The sequence below is a fragment of the Ovis aries genome, chromosome 13 (genome assembly GCF_016772045.2).
Source record: "Ovis aries strain OAR_USU_Benz2616 breed Rambouillet chromosome 13, ARS-UI_Ramb_v3.0, whole genome shotgun sequence".
Taxonomy (NCBI): domain Eukaryota; kingdom Metazoa; phylum Chordata; class Mammalia; order Artiodactyla; family Bovidae; genus Ovis; species Ovis aries.
In genome coordinates, this window is record NC_056066.1 from 34422597 (window position 1) to 34440736 (window position 18140).

At 53.8% G+C, this 18140-nt stretch overlaps 1 protein-coding gene across 4 annotated transcripts in view; it reads right to left on the reverse strand.

The window, feature by feature from the left end:
- The window catches only part of JCAD (junctional cadherin 5 associated), an 80191-nt gene that overhangs the window by 5558 nt on the left and 56493 nt on the right, over nucleotides 1-18140 (reverse strand). For 2 of the 4 annotated variants that reach the window (XM_060396866.1, XM_027976698.3), the window contains exon 3: nucleotides 1775-6087. In XM_060396866.1, the coding sequence (XP_060252849.1) occupies nucleotides 2412-6087 (3676 nt within the window). In that variant the 3' untranslated portion in view covers nucleotides 1775-2411. Of the gene's footprint in view, nucleotides 1-1774; nucleotides 6088-18140 lie in introns of those variants that run through there. The other 2 variants (XM_042230636.1, XM_027976699.2) reach the window with 2 other exon arrangements.

Sequence of the window (18140 nt, forward strand, 5' to 3'; positions counted from 1 at the left end):
GATGAAGACTTTCGTGTTTAAAATGATAAAAATACGTCAAAAGGAAAGAGTGCAAAAGCTTATGAGCAACAAGGCTTTCATACCTCGATTAAGGCCTCTCAGAAGGACTGGCTTTGCAGTGAGACCTGGTGACCAGCATGTGGAAGGCTGAAGGGGGTACCTGAGTAGCTGCACACGTGAGGAACTGCCCTCATGGGTCTCACTATGTGGCCACTTCAGGAAGCCATCACCTCAAGCTCTCTGCCTTGAGATTTTTGGTCATCTTATTGTGTATTAAATAGCAAATGCACCAAACGGAGTGGCAAAAAAGCAATTAAAAATTTCTAATGGTTGGAAACTACAGCTACAAAATAGATAAGAAAGTCACAGGTGAGGGTGTCTGAATGGCTGGTTAAAATGGAAACTGACATTATCTGGGGGATTTCAGATACCCATCTGACCCCATTCACATGCCGGATGCTCAGGCTGAAAATTGAGGGAGAGCTGAATGGAACTAGAAATTTTATAACACATTCCCCAAAATACGTGGCCATGGATGGAGGGATGGAAATCTTTACAAACTGATGTTTTTCTTTTAACAGGATGCATCTCCCTTTAAAATTCTTGTAATTCTCAGGAGGACTAACACTTTCAGCCTGCTTTACTTTACAGATAAGAAACTCACTTTAAAAGCCTACGGCATAGGGGACATTCGTACATCTACGGCTGATTCACGTTGATAGTCTGACAGAAAACAACACAATTCTGTAAACTAATTATCCTTCGATTAAAAGAAAAAGCCTATGATGGCTTTTGAACCAGCATTTAGAAGCCAGGGGGTCTATTTTTGGTGGGGGTCGGGGGAAGTCTCCTGCTGCAGCCTCATGACGGCTCACAGATGGGCCACGGAGCTCTTTCCATGTAGCGGCCGAGGCCCCACACCCCCGCTGTTCTTTCCTGCAGCAAAGACCAACGTGGTCACTCAGATGACCCAGGAGGGCCCTGACAGACGGCTTCTGTTGATCCTGGATTCTGTGAGAGGGTGGGAGCATTAAGGATCTCTCCGCATTTGGGAGAAAACTGAAAAAATGCAAAGGAGATTTTTTTTTTTAATTGAACACAAATTTCGGGATTCTTCCAGCTGAAACAAGTGATCTTTTCCATCTCCTTTTAAACCCGATTTCAAAACAGGAAGCAGAGTGGCAGGGGTGGGGGGGACCACCCGGTCGGGGCAGCTAGGCAGATGGAAGGGCCTGGCTGCCAGGATGGGCTGGGGTGGAGGCAGAGCCAGACCACTGAGGACGGGGCACCCTTGCCCCTCCTGGCAAAAAGGCCCCTTCCAGTCGGTAGTTCAAGATGGATGCCTCCGCTCCTTGAACCATGTCTAGGGAATATAACTGGTAATATCATTGATAACCCCCAGGCCTGGACCAGAAATTCCCAGGGCTCTCTCGCCTGCTCTTGTCAGAGCTGGGAGAGTGAACTGGTGTGTGGGGGCACCATGTCCCTGCTGTGAGAACCTGCCCCGTGGCCTATACAGTGAAGAAGACTGGAGAGACCCGTGAAGATGAGAATACGCGGGGCTTCGGGTCTGCAGGAGGCTGTTGCCAGAACTGGCTCCCCTGGGCCGAGTGATCAGAGCTGAGGGGATGGAAGAAGACAGGGTGGGCCCATGAGCTTCGAGGGGCGCGTGGGCTGGTGCTGAGAAAGTGCAAACTGCTAATTCTGTCTAAACCTCTCAAGTCTTTCATGAATGGTGTGGTGGCGAAAAGAGATAACAACCGAGGACAAAGGATTCGGTAAGAATCCCAGGGCAGGAAGTTTATTGAATCACTTGGGTACGTCTTTTCTCATTAGGCTAACCAAGCAATGCAGGTTATTCGCGTCTTGCTTCACTCGCTTCAGTCGTGTCTGACTCTCTGCAACCTCATGGACTGTAACCTCCAAGCTCCTCCGTCCATGGGATTCTCTAGGCAAGAATACTGGTGTGGGTTATCATGTCCTCCTCCAGAGGATTTTCCCGACTCAAGGATCAAACTCACACCTCTCATGTCTCCTGCATTTGCAGGCGGGTTCTTTACCACTAGGGCCACCTGGGAAGTCCGAGGGTTATCTGGGGGAATGTCTATTATCTGGGGAGAGAACAGAATACAAACGCCCTAGTCTCCTAGGAGACCAATCAAGGTGCCTACACCCTGGCTGGCATAGCTTACTGACGTACCTCTTCAGAGTTAGGGGCCCCACAGGTGTTTATATAGGCAATTTTATCTAGTCACTTACATAGAAAATATCTATGAAGACTGGATCATTTAAAATACACTGCAAAGTCTTACTATTAAGAGAGGCTTCTGGATAATTCTTGGGTAGAATGACGACTCTTTGGGCACCATAATTCAGAGTCGATCTGATCTTTTGTGAATCTGCAGGTTTCATCATCTACCCACTGGGCATTTTGATGCTCTCAGGACGTCAAACGCAACCTGAACACCCGGCCCTCTGCCTGACTCCTCACCTGGGCACCAGAAGTCCCGGCCGCCGTTCTCCCTTCGTGCTGCTGGATGCCCGTCTACTTCCAGCGACAGAGCACCTTGGGGGTCGGAGAGCTCATGCCCGGTGCTGGGAGCCACCAGGCCTCCCGGCCACGCCCCGGGGCCCCTCTCGGCCTTGGGCTCCTCCTCGGAGTCCGCACCCCGGGACGTCAGGAGCCTCATCCGAGACACAGAGCTCACCTCCTTCATCCTCATCAGGCGGTCGGGGTCCGCCTTCCTGGGCGGGGAAACCAGCTTCTCCTGTAAACTTTCGATCACTCTGGAAGTGCTTCGGAGCTTCCTTTCTGAGAATGCCAAGTTTGGGGTCCTTTCTATAAAGTGGAACAAGGTGGACCTGAAGGGTGGCTTTGTCTCCACGTCCTTGGGAAGGAAAGGCTGGGACTCCGGGGGGCTGGGCGGAGGTTCAGGGGCCTTGCTGGGGACGGCCCCATCCACACCCATGGGCTCAGAGGCCCAGGGAGCCTGCCGGGTGCTGTCCCTCTCGCCTACGAACAGAGGGCTCTTGGTCCAGCCGCACTTCCTCCTGCCATAGAAGGCGTCGGCAGGTGTGGTGGACTCACTGGGCTGGGCCAAGCTGGCCACTGCTTCCTGTCTGGGGGACTCCGGCCTGAGGGCACTTCCATCTGGCTGGGGGTGCCGGCTCTGCCCTGCCCTCTGGGTGCCTGGCAGCAGGGACTCCACAGCCACCTCGATGCCCAGGATCCTGGCGGCCCTGGCTTCGAGGGACTCATTTGGGGGGATTTCTATTGCATTGGCATCACCCGGAGACCCCGCTAGCTGGCTGGTACTGTGCTCCTGCACCAGCGTCAGCCCCACAGACCTCAAGTCTGGTGCAGACAGGCCTCGGGATTTGCCGGCAAGAGAGAGGGGTGCCCTTGTGCTCCCTTGCTCCCCACCGCCCGCCTTTGGAGGGCCGGCTGCACTCAGCTCCACAGCTCCGAGACTGCCAGGGAGCTCCTGGCTGGGCGGGGGCTCCTTCCGTGTCGCTGGATCGGGTGGGGGCTCGGGTTTTGCATCATTCAATCCAGAAGATATTGCTCGTTTCACAGGCCTTGGGCTGACTGCCAGCTGGGCCACCCTGTCCTCAACCTCTCGGTCCCCGTCTTCGGCAATCCAGCTCCCGGGGGGCGACAACCACACAGAACCTCTGCCTTCTGCCTGCCAGGGTCTGGGGGACCGAGGCCTCCCCTCCTCGCTCCAGCTCTCGGACTTGCTCTTAACTCTGCCTGGCCTGGTCCTGGGGTCCTCAGGCGCTACGTCCTTCAGGAGGCCTGGCCGTTGGGGTGTGGGGTGGGCACAGCTCCCCCAGGGCAGCTCTGTGTCACTGTCCTCGCTGCCACTACCACCACTGCTGCTGCCACTGCTTCCTTCCTCCTCCTGAAGCTCCTTGTTGAAACTTTCTAACTGGCTGATCAAGTCCCAGGGGCGGCGGCTCACGGGCTTCAGGAGGAACTGCCCGAACAGCTGTCTACTGTTGCAGGGGCCCGTGGTCTCCCCCTTGATCACCTCGGCCCTAGACACGGGGCTGGCTCGGCGCCCAGGGCCATCAGAGCCCTGCTGACCCAGGCTGGCCCTCGGCGTGGGGCCCTGGTTCTGGGGCCAGGAAGACCCAGAGAAGGCGCTGTTGCTGGATGGGCTGAGGGACCCTTGACTTTTCGGGGAATGAGCCCCGGGCCTCTGGTTTGGGTCACTGGACGCCAACGCCATGTGCATCTGAACCTCGAAGGGTGCGGGGTCCAAACACCTTCGAGGCAGCACGGGGTTGGGGGAGCCCCCTGGCCTCTCCCCTGGGAGGGGCTGCAGGCTCTGAGGTTCATGAGCGAAGCTGGTTTGTGTTTGCTGGTCTCGGAAGTGGTGCCCAGGCCACGGGCCGGGCCATGCGAGCGCATGGTGCTTTGTAGGGTTGGGGAATCTGAGGTTGTCTGCTTGCCGGCCCCGTCCCGGGTCCCCCGGGTCTGGTCTTGGCAGCTCTGTCCTCGTGGCCATGCTGCCTGTGAGTGCCTGGAGCTCCAGGTCGGTGGAGGACAAGCTGAGCACACTCTGTTCTTGCAACGCCGCACTCTGCTTCAGGTCATTGTTGTTTGTGTCCGTACCTGGCAGCTGGGACTCCGATTTCACCGGGATGGAAACCAAACAAAAGATCGTCTCGCTCGTTTTTTTCTTTGAGCTTCTCTTGGGCTGCAGCCCTGTCTCGAACTTTCTGAGCTGGGTCTGCATCTCGCAGGAACTCTCGCCCTGGGGGCTCGGGGAGGACACCAGGCTTTCTGGATATTCGCGTGGGCTGCCGCTCACGTCCGGCTGCTTCCTCTGTGTGACAGTGCAGGGGTCTCTTCGGTCAGGAGAGCTGCCGTCCTCTCCATTCCTGGGGGGCTGGCCCCACAGCCATGGGGGGCTGGGGTCAGCAGGGGCGGGACCCCTCTCCTTCCCTGATGGGCGCCACACGGCCCCCTCCTGCTGCAGGCCTCTTGGGTCAGGGGCAGGGACCGCACCATCCAGTCTCACATCTTCCCAGAATCCATGGGGTCGGGGTAGTTTAATATGTCGTATCCGTGGGTCATCGAAGGGAATTATCAGGATGGAGCTGTCGTAAGCCGTGGTGGGGTGGGGCTGTGGGGGGATGCCCACAGAAGAGCATGGGCTGGCCCCCCACTCACTCCCAGCTCCCCGGGAGCCAGAAAGAAGCTGTCCGCCAGCAGCGGGCTTCTCCATCGGATGCTGCGGTACACGGCGGCCTCCACCCTCATGCCTGGGCACCACCTCCTCGGGGCAGGGGTGTGTGGCGGGCTGCGGTGGCGACTTGTACGAGGGTGGGGGCACGTACACTGGGGGCTCCAGGCTGGGGTCAGGCCCGTAGAGGTCCTGCCTGGCACTGTTCGTCCTGGCTGAGTGGGCAGCTGGGTCCGGCTGCCTGCTGTCTGTGTAGCTGCCATTTTCTGCTCCGGCCCTGGAGTGTGGCTGGGAGCCGTAAGATGGGGGCTTGAGGGGTCTCCCAAACCTGGGCTGGGGCAAGGGGGCCGAGGTGCCAGCCTTCTTGGGGTTCCTGGTGGGTTCCAAATTGGAAGCACAATTTGGAGGCTGAAGTGGCACTTTAGGGACACCTGGTAAATGGCCATCGCTCAAAGGGATGGGGACCTCCACGCAACTCAGGCTCTCGGGGGAAAGGACTCGAGGCAGTGATTGGGACTTCCCTTTGCTCTGGGAGGCCAGCCCGTGCTCCCCAAGCATGAACGGGTACAGGTCCTGAAACAACTTCTCGCCAACACCGTCCGACATCTGCCTTCCTAGTCTCGGGGGCTGGTTCCAGCTTCCAACGCTGACGTCCTGCCATCTGGCGGGACCCGCCATTCCCAGCTCGTCTTCCCAAACAGTCTTCTTGATCACGTGCTCAGACCTTCCTCCAACTTCCCAGGGACCCTCCCTCGGGTGCGCGGGCAGGCTGGGGACCGGGCCTCGGCCCCCTGGGTCCTCCCGGGCCTCCTGCTCTCTTCTCCTCCAGTAGGCGTGGCTGCGGCCGGTCAGGGGCTGTGAGGACCACGCGAGCACTGGCTGATGGTAGAACCTGCGAGACAGAGGGCCACAGGTTACACCTGGAGGAAGCCCACAGGAGCAGCGCGCACCTCTCTGCCCATGGGACCGTGTGCCAAGTCAAACTCAGGTCAGAACCTTTGAAAGATACAGTTCCAACCACAGGACTCATTCACTTGAAAGAAACTGTGGCCCAGGAATTACAGCTGGAAGGCAGCCACATGTTTTGCCATCGCAGACTTAAGAGTGGCAGCGACATGCTGCCCACAAGAGCATTAGGGCTAGACTTGGACCTGAGTGGCGCCTGAAATGCCCAAGAGACATGGGTTTCGCAAGTGTGATCCTGGGCCTCTGGGGTCCACCCCCAGCTCACACCGGAAGACCTTGCTTTCTGGGAGCAAGTCCAGGCACCTGCTTCCAGCAGGTGTAGGAATCCCACCCCTGATTCTGACTCTGAGGCCTGGGGGGACTCTGTAAAGGGCACTTCTAACAGGTCCCGGGTGCTGTGGCTACTGCTGATCCCGGCGACCCCTGAGGACCATCAAGGCCGGGAGGCATCAACCATGACTACACAGCAATCCGGGGACCCCGCCACTCCCAATGCCCAGGCAGTATCCCAGCTCCGAACTCTCAGAGTCTCAGGGGCAGGTGGAGTGCTCGGTGGGCCCCCAGCTCTTCCCAGCGTGTGACTGGGACGGCCCTTCGGCTCTAGCAGAGCAGAGTTCCCACACCTCTGTGATGGTGGGAGCCACCCAGGGGGCTCATTAACTATACACATTACCAAGTCTCTGCCCACAAAGTTCCAAGTCAATAGGTCTGGGTTAGGGTCTGGGTGTTTCCCTGGTGGCTCGGATGGTAAAGAATCCGCCTACCAAGCGGGAGACCTGGTTTTGATCCCTGGGTCGGGAAGGTCCCCAAGAGGAGGAAATGGCAACCCACTCCAGCGTTCTTGCCTGGAGAATCCCAAGGACAGTAGAGCCTGGTGGGTTACAGTTTATGGGGTTGCAAAGAGTTGGACACGACTGAGGGACTATCTATTTTAAGCAGGCTGTCAGGGGCATCTTTTCTTCAGGGCGATGGGGGAAACACCGTTCAGACTGACTTTTGAGACTGACAGAGGAAGCGGGGTCTTGCTCGTGGGCAGAGCTCTCTGCCAGGCGAGGAAGGGCAGCACCAGCAGCACCCGAGGATAGCTGACCCCAGGCTGCCACACGCCGCCTGGCTGTGCATCAAGATTTCCTTGTGAGCCCAGGTCCCTCCCACCCCAGATGGAGGATTTAATCTGTCTAGCCAGGCGCCTAGTACCTCCTTGAATGACTCTAACACACACCCTGAGTTGAAAATCACCCTTCTAATGGAGCTGAAGAAACAGCCTGAAGAACCCTGGCATACTGTGCAGAAATGTTAAGCTACTGCCCACAGGGAGCAGAGACTAGGGCTGTAACCCAGAAAACCCACTGGGCAGAGGGCAGCCTAGGGCGCTCCATGAGCTCGACGGGCCACGGGCTAATCCAGAAAGGGTTCAACTTTTCTTGAAACTGGAAAACGTTTCAAGCAGCTAACAGTGCTGCTTGCTTTTCACATTATAGAAGAACTACGCATTCTGTCGTTTTCTGCCACCTATCAACACATAAAGCAATTATCCTCCCATTAAAAATAAGTAAATAAATAAAAATAGAAGGAACATGTAATTTATTGCTGAAAATTTGGAAAAATACAGGAAAGAACAGAAATCAAACGTCACTGGCAGTCCTTCTACCAGAGGCAGTCACTGAGATTTACAGCTTCTAATGTTTGTGTGACGACGCGGGCTTTTCAAACAGCCTTAGTGTCATTCTACTAGGATCTGGCTTTACATGAATGTTTCCCAACAACTGTGTCACAAACAACAGCTGACGCTCACACAGCGGTGCCAGTTCTCCAGATCCTCACTAAACTCCCCCAGCACCCCTCTAAGGTAGGAGGAAATAGGCGCAGAGAGGTTCAACGACTCTCTCAAGTCACACAGCTTGTAAGTGGTAGGAGAAGAGTTCAAACCCAATGAAGGTGACCATTAAGCCCGTCAGCCACCACGTTCTACTTCTTCCAGCATAATGACGGATTCCTCAGGTGCACAGTTTCAGTGGGAGAATAGTCTCTCGTGAGTCATGCTTTATTTAACCATCTCCCTGCTGTTGGACATCCTTGCTCTTGTTGTTCAACCGCTAAGTCGTGTTCGACTCTTTTGCGACCCTAAGGACTGTAGCCCACCAGGCTCCTCTGTCCATGGGACTTCCCAAGCAGGAATACTAGTGTGGGTTGCCGTTTCCCTCTCCTGGGAATCTTCCTGGACCAGAGATCAAACCCACGCCTCCTGCATCGGCAGGTGGATTTTTTCTACCACTAAGCCACCAGGAAGACTTGGATATCTGTGTCGCTTAGATCTAAAACACTTTGGAGAAGTGCTATTTGCCATCACTGATCGTGTCTCAGGCTCTGGAGAATCAATGCTGAGAAGGCATCAGCAGGTCAGGGGGTCAGGTCCTCCCTGCTGCGCGATCTGCCCACAGCTTGGAGGAGAGCTGGTCCTGCTGCACTGTGCCCACATCTGACCATCAGGGCTCATTTGTTTCTGCACTAGAGAAATGAAAGTAATCTCTCAATGGTCTCCATTTGCATTTCTGTGATTACTAGCGAGGATTACTGTTTTATGCGCTTAAGTGCCATTAAACCACATTTTGTGGTTTGGAATGATTTCTATGCCACAGTCCACTTTCCAGTTGACAGGATGGTATAGAATGCAGGGAGGATGCCCACCCCCCGCAGCCACAGCAGGGGACAGCCTGGGGACAAGGCACTGTGGGGGATGGGCTGAAGGTGGGACCCCACCCCACCCCCACCCCCGCAACACACAGGCAGAAAGAAGGGCTGTTCTACAGGAGCTAAATGGTAAATAAATGGTGAAAAGCTATTACTGTCATTATTATTTTGGAATTCACTTCTTTGCCTTAAAAAGTGTAGGCAGCTTCTCACATCCTGCATCCCGCCCCCTGCCCCCCAATAACTTCAGCAGCCACTTAGTAAAGCTGAGGCATGGATTGAAAAAGCAGAAAATGTCTGAAATGGATTGGAGGTGAAGCGTTTGCCAGAACTGCCTAACTGCTTCTGCATTTACTGCACACACACAGTGCAAGTTATCTTAACCCTGCCCACAGCTGAAGGTCAAGTTCTTTGTTGCCTTTGTCGTCATCACAGGGTGTTTGAGGGCATTTAGGTTTTGAAGACTGACAGAGCCTTTCTCAGGTCAGGTTCTATGAGGACTGGTCCCTGTGGAAGCCGCCTCACTGGCCTCCGCATGCGTTGCCCCCACCCTCACCCTCAGCCGAGCCAGCACAGGGCATCCAGAGCTCAGAAGCTAACATTCCTGTCCGTAGGGATACCCTCTGGCTGTCTGTCCCGAGTCTGATACTGACCATGAACCATGCTGCACCTACTGGCTTCAGCGTCTTAAGACTCTGTGCCAAGTCCAAGGGAAAGACTCAAAAGTGCAGTTTAATAAGATGATACAATCATTGCAAACCTAATTAAAAGAGTAAAACAAACCATCTGGAGTGTGTGGTCGGTGCCCAGCATGGGAATCTCCTTTCTTGCCTGTTCTATAGCTGACGGTGAGTGGGCTTCACCCTCCACACCCACTGACTGGCTTCTTTCAGACCCCTGAATGTCTGCGGCACTTGGCTTCACAGAAGAGACCATGCTGTCTGGCTTTTGCTCACTTGCTCAACAGACATTCCAGTTTCCTGGTAAATGCGTGATCTGTTAAATACCAAGAGGGGCTGAAATCCCAAGGTGCGATCTTCCCACGTTTGGGCCACAAGCACCACTGGAGACTAACAAAGGATGACAGAAACAGGACACGCTCATAAACAGGCTGCAGCTACCTACACCAGGAAGGGGCTCAGTCTCCTTCCCGCTGAAAATTGTGACACCACCTTAACTTCATCCAAGCTGCCATGTGTAATTAATCAAGATGGCCAAGCATTCTGGGCTAAACTTGGTTTTCCATTTGCACCATACACCAAAATCCCAGTTTAAGGAAAACACAGGGCCACTTGGAGAACTTTAAATAATCTATTTTAACAAGTATACACGACATATAAAACTATAAAGCAGTTAGTTCACCAACATCTAGTGTGCGCCTAGTCTGTCAGTCATTCGGCCATGTCCGACTCTTTTTCAACCCTGTGAACTGCAGCCTGCCAGGTTCCTCTGTCCATGGGATTCTCCACGCAAGAATACTGGAGCTGGTTGCTATGCCCTCCTCCAAGGGATCTTCCCCACCCAAGGATTGAACCTGGGTCTCCCGCATTGCAGGCAGATTCTTTACAGTCTGAGCCACCAGGGAGACCCCACATTTACATTCACAAAATGTTAACAATGGGACATTCCACAAAAACATGTGGAATGCATTCAAACAGGGTGGGAAAAAGATAAGGAAGCCAAGTGGAGTTTGTGAGCCCAAATAAATAGTGTCAGCAAGGTCAGGGAGACGAGCAGGGTCTTTGTGCAGAATTCCTGGGAGAAGAGGTCAGAGAGAAGACAGAAGCTACACTTGCGAGCAGCTCCCTGATCTATCAGCAGTGACACGGCGATGACAAAATCACCGACCCAGGGTGTTTAGGAAACCTGTGAAACATGAACATGCGGCAAACAACACGTCTGCTGGAAAAAAGGCGAGTCTAGTTGCTGAAGGTATAAAAGCTGATGATGAAAAACATGGGACCTGTCTGTTCTCATGACACTTTCCATGGCAACAGAAAATCCCACCATCCTTTTAGAAAGGAAAAGCCGACTTGGAAGGGCAGCAACGCCGTGACTTTTAACCACGGTTCCACCTGTGGCAGGACTATCCCTTCCAGGATCCCTAGACCATGGAATCGACACAGCACAGGCTGTGTCACCCGGGCACAACACAGCCCAGCTGGGTGCCCGCTGCCCCAAGGGGAGACGCCCTCCTTCCTCCACCAACAAAATCCTGAAATGGGTCCCCAGGGGGCCTCTGGAGTCTGGTTTTCCCTGTAAAGATCAGGGTGGAGGGAGAAGGCCCCACTGAAGAGGTCCCGGTCCACTGGCTTCTTCCCATCAGCAGGGCCGCCAATCTAGCAGCTGCCCGCACCACCCTTCATAACCTTGAAACCCTGGGGCCACGTCCTTCAGAAGCCACATCCTCCTCCAGGGGGCCAGTCAGTCTTACCCAGGACCGCAGTCTGAGCAGAAACGTGGAATGTGTCACTTAAAGGACCTCCTACCCCTTAAAGGAGAAGCTCTCTCCTCCTGCAGGGGCACTAGGGCATCTCTTTAGAGTGACTCAGAGTTATCAGTCCAGTGTTAGGTGTTTTTGGGTGGGGTCAGCCATCTCATGCTATGGAACTTGCTCTCAACGCTCTCTGGCCTGGAAGCCTGCAATTTTACTTTTCAGCCAATTGTGGTATACTCAACATACTACACGGAGTAGGCAATGGCACCCCACTCCAGTACTCTTGCCTGGAAAATCCCATGGACGGAGGAGCCTGGTGGGCTGCAGTCCATGGGGTCGCTAAGAGTCGGGCACGACTGAGCGACTTCACTTTCACTTTTCTCTTTCAGGCATTGGAGAAGGAAATGGCAACCCACTCCAGTGTTCTTGCCTAGAGAATCCTAGGGATGGGGGAGCCTGGTGGGCTGCCATCTATGGGGTCGCACAGAGTCGGACACGACTGAAGTGACTTAGCAGCAGCAGCAACATACTACAACTGGGTAAATGGCCCTCTGACTCAGAGTAACAGACTAATTTTGGAAAAGGGAGCTATAAGGTCAAGAGGAGATCATGACAGAGGTTAAGAGGATAGCACAAATTAAAATCCATCAGAAAGGATAAAGCTGGTCTGGGAACATATTGCACGAAGATCACTATGCAGCCAAGTTCAATTTGAACACGAAGTGCTAGTTGCACTGGCACAGATATAACTAGGAGACACACAACTGCTGGGTCACATGACTAGCAAACCATTGGGCCTGCTTTTCACAATGTCCTGATGAAGTGAAAAAAGTGAAAGCTGCTCAGTCCTGTCTGACTCTTTGCCACCCCATGGACTGTAGCCCACCAGGCTCCTGTCCATGTAATTCTCCAGGCCAGAATACTGGGGTGGGTAGCCGTTCCCTTCTCCAGGGGATCTTCCTAACCCAGGGATCAAACCCAGGTCTCCTGCATTGCAGGCGGATTCTTTCCATCTGAGCCAGGAGGGAAGCCGCTATGTCATGCTAAGTGAGTGTAAATGATTCCAGCTGAGATCAAGGAGCAGGGAGACTATTTCAGGAGGTTCCTGTTTGATTATCTTTTTTTAAATACACACACTGAACAATGGGAATAGGAAGCATAATGACTGACTGGACTGATGAATGATGCTAACTTTAGCATATGGGGGGTGGGGGTAGGGTAGGAAGACAGTCTAGAGCACTCACTGCACACAGGGGACCAAGCAGATCCACCTGGGACACCTGCCTGCTGACACTGCAGATGGAAGGCTCTGAGTCTGGGTCCCCCACGTGGGAGTCTGCATAACCGAGCCTGAGTCCAGTTCTACAGAGATGGGTTCAGAATGGGCAGCCTCCTGGGGAGGCGATGGTGCCAGGGGGCCAGCCTGCTCTGCTGCACAACTGAGAAATCAGACGATGCTGGAAGTGGACACAAATTCCTCCTGTGGGGGCCGGCAGCTTTCCACATCATTGCTGGGGTAGGACTTCAAAAGCCTTTTGATGCTTTGAGGTCTGGCAACCCACTCCAGTGCTCTTGCCTGGAGAATCCCAGCGACAGGGGAGCCTGGTGGGCTGTTGTCCATGGGGTTGCACAGAGTCGGACACGACTGAAGCGACTTAGCAGCAGTAGCAGCAGCAGCAGCAGCAAAGACCTAAGTCAGAGGCCCTGCCCCAGGAGGGAGGGGTGTTTGGGGTCATTACTTGCTTTTTATAAATCACTGCCCAGCACTGTAGTTCTGGGATCCATGAGAGCCCCCCTCCTCTCCCAGATGTGGAGCCCACCCCCGTCCCCAGTGACTGGGCAGCTGCCCCTGCACCTACTGCAGGTGATCTGGCACCTTCTGATGGGTTTCCAGGCTTCAGGGAGAAAGGGCTCAAAACAGAGAAGAGTGGGATGAGAAGATGGTGCCTGTGGTCAGGCTACTGGGAAACTTGCAGCCAGTCCCCAGAGAGGGCTGCCCACTGGCAACAGGGCTGTGAACCACGGGGCAGCTGCCCAGGGCCGAGGGGACCACCCACGGTAATGCCACCAGAGAGCAGGGTGGCCAACCTGCCAGGACTGTCTGTGCATCTTGACGAGGGGGACCTGGCTTTGTCATCAGTATCCTCAGCAACACGCTTCACCCCTCTGGCCTCAGACTCCTCATCGCTATCGAGGGGGTGGTCCTAACGTCTTCCTTCTCAAGTGTGTTGGGAGGGATTCATGAGATAATACATGTCACCTGACTGGCAGAGGGTCTAATATACTAATCCCTTGTTTTCAGCTATCAGTACTATCTGAACCCAATTAATATCAATTCTCAGTGGAGTAGGATCCATTTCAAAGCTCTTGCCTCACATCGTCCAAGGAAGAGGGTGAGGGCCATGCAGGAAAGAGAGAAAGAGAGAGTGTTTGTCTTTGTGCAGGCTTATTTTAGACTGGGATTGTCCCCTCCTCAGCTGTGATCAATGGGCCTTCACAATAGCAGGAAGCCACGATGTCCTGACTGTCATAACAAGACCCTGCCCCTCCAGCCGGTCTCTAAGGGAGGATCCATAATGATGATGTCCAGTCCTCCAGTGTTTAGTTTATTCAAACAAAGCAGGGAGAGCAAGCTGGGACCCAGTAAACCAATAAGTAAGGCAGATTACTCCAGAAGTTTCCTATTTTCTCTGTAATAAGCATATATCCTTATGGATACAGGCTTCCCATATCCATATGGGAAAAGAATCTGCCTGCAATGCAGGAGACCTGGTTTTGATTCATGGGTTGGGAAGATCCCCTGGAGAAGGGAATGGCTACCCACTCCAGTATTCCTTTCTAGAGAATTCCATGGACAGATGATCCTGGCAAGCTACAGTCCATGGGGTCGCAAAGAGTTGGACACAGCTGAGCGACTATGGGGTCGCAAAGAGTTGGACACAGCTGAGCGACTAACACACTTATGGATATATACGGGGGTTTCTTAGCTTGTTAACTAACCTAGTTCTCTAGTTAAAGAAGAAACTCATCACCAACAAGTCTCCTCTTGGTGGTGATGTGGCTCTTAGGCAAATGGAGCCCCAGGCTTCACTTTGCTGTCTTCCCACTAATTCTGGAAGCGCCACCCTCCCAACACTGTTTTCTCTGAAGTCTTCCTGGTAATTCTGAAACACCTGTTCACGCTGTTCCTCCTGAAATCTCATGTTCAAACAGTCCAACCTGATTCTTCTTGGGAAAATACAGTGACAGAAGAGCAACACGGGAATGTGTGCAGAGAGAGGACCAGCGTCCAGGCTTCTGGAAGCTTACACTGCTGACGAACAAGAACAAAGTACCCCAGGAGAAGAGTTTACAACAAGACAGTGGGGAAACAGAAGGTCTGAATCCTCACGTGTGTGGCTGAGACACCAGCTCACACAACTCATACTTTGCTCAGTGAAGAGGTCAAATTAACAAGGCCTCAGTTCAGTTCAGTTCAGTCGTTCAGTCGTGTCCAATGCTTGGCGATCCTAACACTTAGGAAATGAAGCAAGGAGATGAAACAAGACCAGTGATGTTTGTGGAAGTGTCATTCTGTACAGAGAAAGAGATACATGGAACCAGATGTTAAACTCGAGACATCCCTTTTTAGGAAAGCCATTATAAGCAAGATGGGATTTGAGAGAAGCTTAAAAAGCCTCCAAAAAGGAACTGTTTACTGAATCCAGTAGCACCACCTAAAACGATGTTCACTGAGCAGATGGAAGCCTCCCCAGTCTCTGACCCCACATCAGAGACCCTCCCAGACTGCCGAGTCTCTAATCAGCCACGACTGCTGATGAGAGCAGATAATTACAAGCTAGTCTCATGGTTAACTAGCACAAACTTCAGCCAGGATTTCTGGGGTAAGCAGAGAAGAGTTTATTATGGTACAACTTTCAGATTCAAACCTCTGCTATGTTACGTTATTTTACAGCTTCCTCCAATTATAACATTTGAAAGGGAACACAGTAAGGAAACAGAGAATGCCTGATAACAGTGCTTTACAAGTTTCATGGGAGCAAGCTGTTCTGTGTCCCCGGTTTTATTTTCCTTAAGCGTTTTCCTGGATACAACCAGCTTATACGTGAGAAACCCTAAGGCGATGGTACTTATCAGTCTTATCATCCTCCTCCCTCAGGAGTCCTGAAGTTCCAGCCACGCCCCAGAGGACAGCGATGGTGCCCCCACCCGTGTGGCCTGGCATCACTGCCCGGCTCTGGCCTGGGAGCACAGATGCGGTCCTTGCGCAGCTCCCTAGACAGGAAGGGGCGAGGCCGTGCTGGGGAGCTGATCCCCCACCTGCGAGCAGTGGGAGGGGACGAGGAAGTGAGGATGGTCCAGCCCGGGGACAGCCCCGCCAGCAAGGGTGTGGGCAGGTCCAGTGTCTCTGGAGCCAGAGCCTGGCTTCCCTCCACGGAAGCACTGAGCGAGTAGCCCCTGCAGAGTCACTGACATTCCCTGGGCTCTGCGCTCTTGGCTATAATGACATTGCTAACGTGCCTGCCAGAATAAAATAAAACAGCCCAGTCCCCTTCCAGCCCCTACGGCCTTCCAAGCCGTCCCCAGGAGGTCCACAGGGTGCTGAGGGACACAGTGCAGGACCTCATGAGAAACTGCAGGTGAGGGGTCCTCATGATGCCTTCAGGTCACCCTGATGCCCAGAAGTTGGGTAGCACCTCCTGGGCCCTATCGCCCGACCCCTCCCCGACCAGACCTGGACGCTAGGCCAGTGGGGTCACTGTGGGGACCAGTGACTGAAGGCTGGGGTAAGGCCAAGCACCGCTGATCCATGCAGATTCAGAATTCCCAGAAGCCAGAGAATTTGGCTTCACAGGTTGAAGCCTTAACTATTTATTTACTATTTATTTATTTCCCCTCAGAGCAAGTTTCTCCTGAAAGGGAAAAATAATTCTCCTCCCACCTACCTTTCCGTTTGCCTCTTGTTTCCAGCTCTCTAATGGCCACTGAAAAAGAAAATGTCTCTTCATTTCAGCCTGGGAAGCCCAGCAGCAGGTCTCCGAGATGCTGGGCACTGGCATGGGTCTTTGCCAACATGTGTGCACTGTCTCTCTCTACCCTACAAGACAACCTTCAACCCCAAAGCTCAACACCTCCCAAGTTGACCAGCCGACCTCAGAATTGGGAGGGAATGGCCGGATCTGTCAGAACTCCGTGGAGGGACAAAGCCATGCTGGCGATGCTCTCAAACCAGCTGAGGCCCTCATTTGAGACAGGAGGAAAGGCACCCGAGGGTCAGACAGAGGCTGGGCTGCAGGGCCTTGTAGTCCTCAGGCCCCCTGACCACAGGGGGCTGGGGAGTCCTGGGCAAGCTGTGGATGGGGCGGGGGCCTCACTGTCCTCAGAGAACCCTAAAGGGATTCTGTTGCCCCCACCACCCAGGACCCAACCCTGATCTCTGATTCAGCCTTCAGGACTGAGAGGACCCCACACGTGGCACGTTCATAGGGATTCTACGGCCACCATCTTTTCACCTCCTTAGAAACTGAGCCTTCGGCTCCTCGATGGTTGTCACGAGGCTGGAAGGATGAACTGAACCTCGGGGCTTATCCTGAGCACCCTGTGTGTGCAGCACTGGAGTGAGCTCTGTGGGACACATGGGGCAGGGGGGTAGCGGGCAACCTCGGCACCCCAAAATCCAGGGTGGGAGGTACAGGTACACTCTGCAGAGAACCAGAAGCCCAGGAGGCAGAGTAACACCCAGCGTTTGTGTGGTAGAAGCGAAGGCTGTCCTGACCCTCGGCCAAGGCACCCACAAGCGCCCTCTTCCAAAGTCCATGGCAGGCAGGCTTTTCAGGGACTGAGGCTGCCAAGACCGGGGCCCAAGGCAGCAGTAGACACAAGGGCAAGTTCTGAAGGACACAGTTAAACAGAAGCAGCTTCAGTTCCTTCTCCATCCCTCCTGAACCTGCCCCATCGGCGACAACACTAGCCCTCCCTGAAGAGGTGGGTCTGGGTAGTAACGCAAACCTGTGTCAGCTCCACAGGGCATGAAGAGGCGCCCTGCCCTTGGGGAGTACTCCATGACCAAGGGGTTGACCACTCTGACTTGGAAGAGCAAGACCCCTCCCCTTTTTGCCTGAAGGCTGTCGACCAACAAGAAAGATTCTCCCTGTGGACAGACAGGTAACTTGAAACCATAGGAGGCCATTCACCCCCTTCGGACTTGACTCACTGTCCTGTTTGCGTGTTGGTTTGTTGCCTTAAACACAGGCCTCTGCTTCCACTTGTAGACAGAGGCCCCCCACCAGCCTAAGCCTAGTCCCCACGTAGCATTAAAGACAAACACAGCTTTAGGAAGCAATGACAAAGGTTCCTCCAGGTTAAAACTGCTGGCTGTGGGCTGCAGGGTTCGTGGCGAGCTGCCCAAATTCCCTCCTAATTACCTCCCTCCCCATCCCCTGGCCAGTCCACCCTCTTTTTCATTTGTAAGAAAACACCCACAGATGCAGCTGTATTGAGACGAGATGCCCACCTCAGGGCCTGAGCGTTGGGAAAAGACGGGTTGCAGGCCAGTGGAATGACATGAATATGAGAGAAGAGAGGATTTGCTTTTGCCCAAGTGGAGGGGAGCACGGGCGTCTCGCAATGCTGTAACGTACGAGGTATTGGAACGCATCTGTATTTCAGGTACGTACAGGTGCTTCAACTCTGTAAGGTACTGGAACGTGTCAACAAGGAGGCTGGATGTGCTTGGAGTGTGTGCCTGACATAAACTGGCCTTTCTAGAGTTTTTAAATGATTCCTGGCTGGGGAGACATGAAGAAACTATGAGGGAACAAGGAGGCTGAGGATGAAAATGCCGCATTGGC